Raw genomic sequence first — 1,320 nt, 5'->3', positions numbered from 1 at the left:
GTCACGCCGCCAGCCCCTGCTGCCTCAGAAGGCTGGCGGCCACGTCCCACTCCCTCGCCAGAGCCTGGAGCCGCCTGCGGAAAATGCTGAAGACGAAGTGGCCCTGCCCCAGCTCTAGGTCCACGGCCATCTCCTGGAACAGAGTGGGCCACGGTGCTCATCCCGCCCCAGACCTCATGTCTCCTCTACCCCAAGAGCATAAAGCGCTCACCGAGTGCGACCGGCCACAGCAAACACTGAACCATGAAGCTCACCTGCAACCTGCAGAAAATATCCCGGAAGCCTGTGTGGCCACCACGGGCCGCCCCGGATTTCTCTGAGTGGCCATCACTTCTTGAACTGAAATACAAACGCAAACACATCTCCTTGGTCTCCCTGACCAGTGCTGACGTCCCTCGCTCTCGTCCTGCCGTCACGGTCGCCAACAGACTGCAGTGCCAGCCCGGCCAGCACTGCTCAAGGGGGCACGTGCCGAGGACGGGTGGGGTCTGCCCCGGCAGTACAGGGTGCAGGGCCGACCCAGCGTCCAGAGCCAGCGCGATGCACTTGTCGACAGAGCTGGATTTAAAATGCACACTCAGTGGTCCCAGCAGACCCAGAGAAAGCTTCTGATAAAACTTTATGCCCGGGACCACCAGATGGTGTAACGGTCATGGCACTGGATTCCCATAGTCAACCACGGTTCCAGTCCTGGACCCCGTGGCTTAAAACACACTGGGTGTGTGCGCATCTGTGCCCCAAATCCCAAGAGGACAGTGGAGAAGGGACTGTGGCGTGGTCACCCTCACTGTCTGTCTGTCCCTCTGGCAAGCGCACATGTCCTATAGCAAAAATCTCTCCTAAAAAAAAAAAAGAATCCATGCCAAAATACCTCTGGGGCTGTGCCAGCAGGTGGGTGAGGCACTGGACTCCCACGTGCCTACGGTTTGAGTCCTGGACCTGGTGGCTTGAAACTCGCGCCAGGTGTGCATGTGTGCATGCCCAAAACCCCAAGAGAGGGTTGTAGGGAGGTGACTTACCACTCTCTCTCTGTCTCTGTCTCTGTCTGGCGAGCACATGCACCCTATAGCAAAAAGAAAAAAAAAAAAGAAAAAGAAAAAAAAAAAAATCCTACCGGGGCAAATGCGGGAGGTTAGCGGATCAAAACACAAAGGTCAGGGGGACCAGCAGTTAGCGTAATGGCTATGTCGCTGGACTCCCACGTAGTCGACCGCAGTTCGAGTCCTGGACCCAGTAGCTTAAACTCATGCTGGGCACGTGTGTGTGCGTGCCCAAGATCCCGAGAGGAGAATGAAGGAGAAGGGATTGTGGCGTGGCCAT

General features: G+C 56.9%; 1 protein-coding gene across 1 annotated transcript in view; it reads right to left on the bottom strand.

The window, feature by feature from the left end:
- Positions 1–1,320, bottom strand: part of FANCA (FA complementation group A) — a 62,043-nt gene that overhangs the window by 8,966 nt on the left and 51,757 nt on the right. Inside the window, 2 exon segments of the mRNA XM_027773436.1 lie at positions 3–133; positions 255–339. Of these exon segments, the coding sequence (XP_027629237.1) occupies positions 3–133; positions 255–339 (216 nt within the window).

This window comes from Tupaia chinensis, unplaced genomic scaffold (genome assembly GCF_000334495.1).
Source record: "Tupaia chinensis unplaced genomic scaffold, TupChi_1.0 Scaffold000355_1, whole genome shotgun sequence".
In the NCBI taxonomy this organism is placed as follows: Eukaryota; Metazoa; Chordata; class Mammalia; order Scandentia; family Tupaiidae; genus Tupaia; species Tupaia belangeri.
This window is presented reverse-complemented; position numbering and strand designations above follow the sequence as displayed.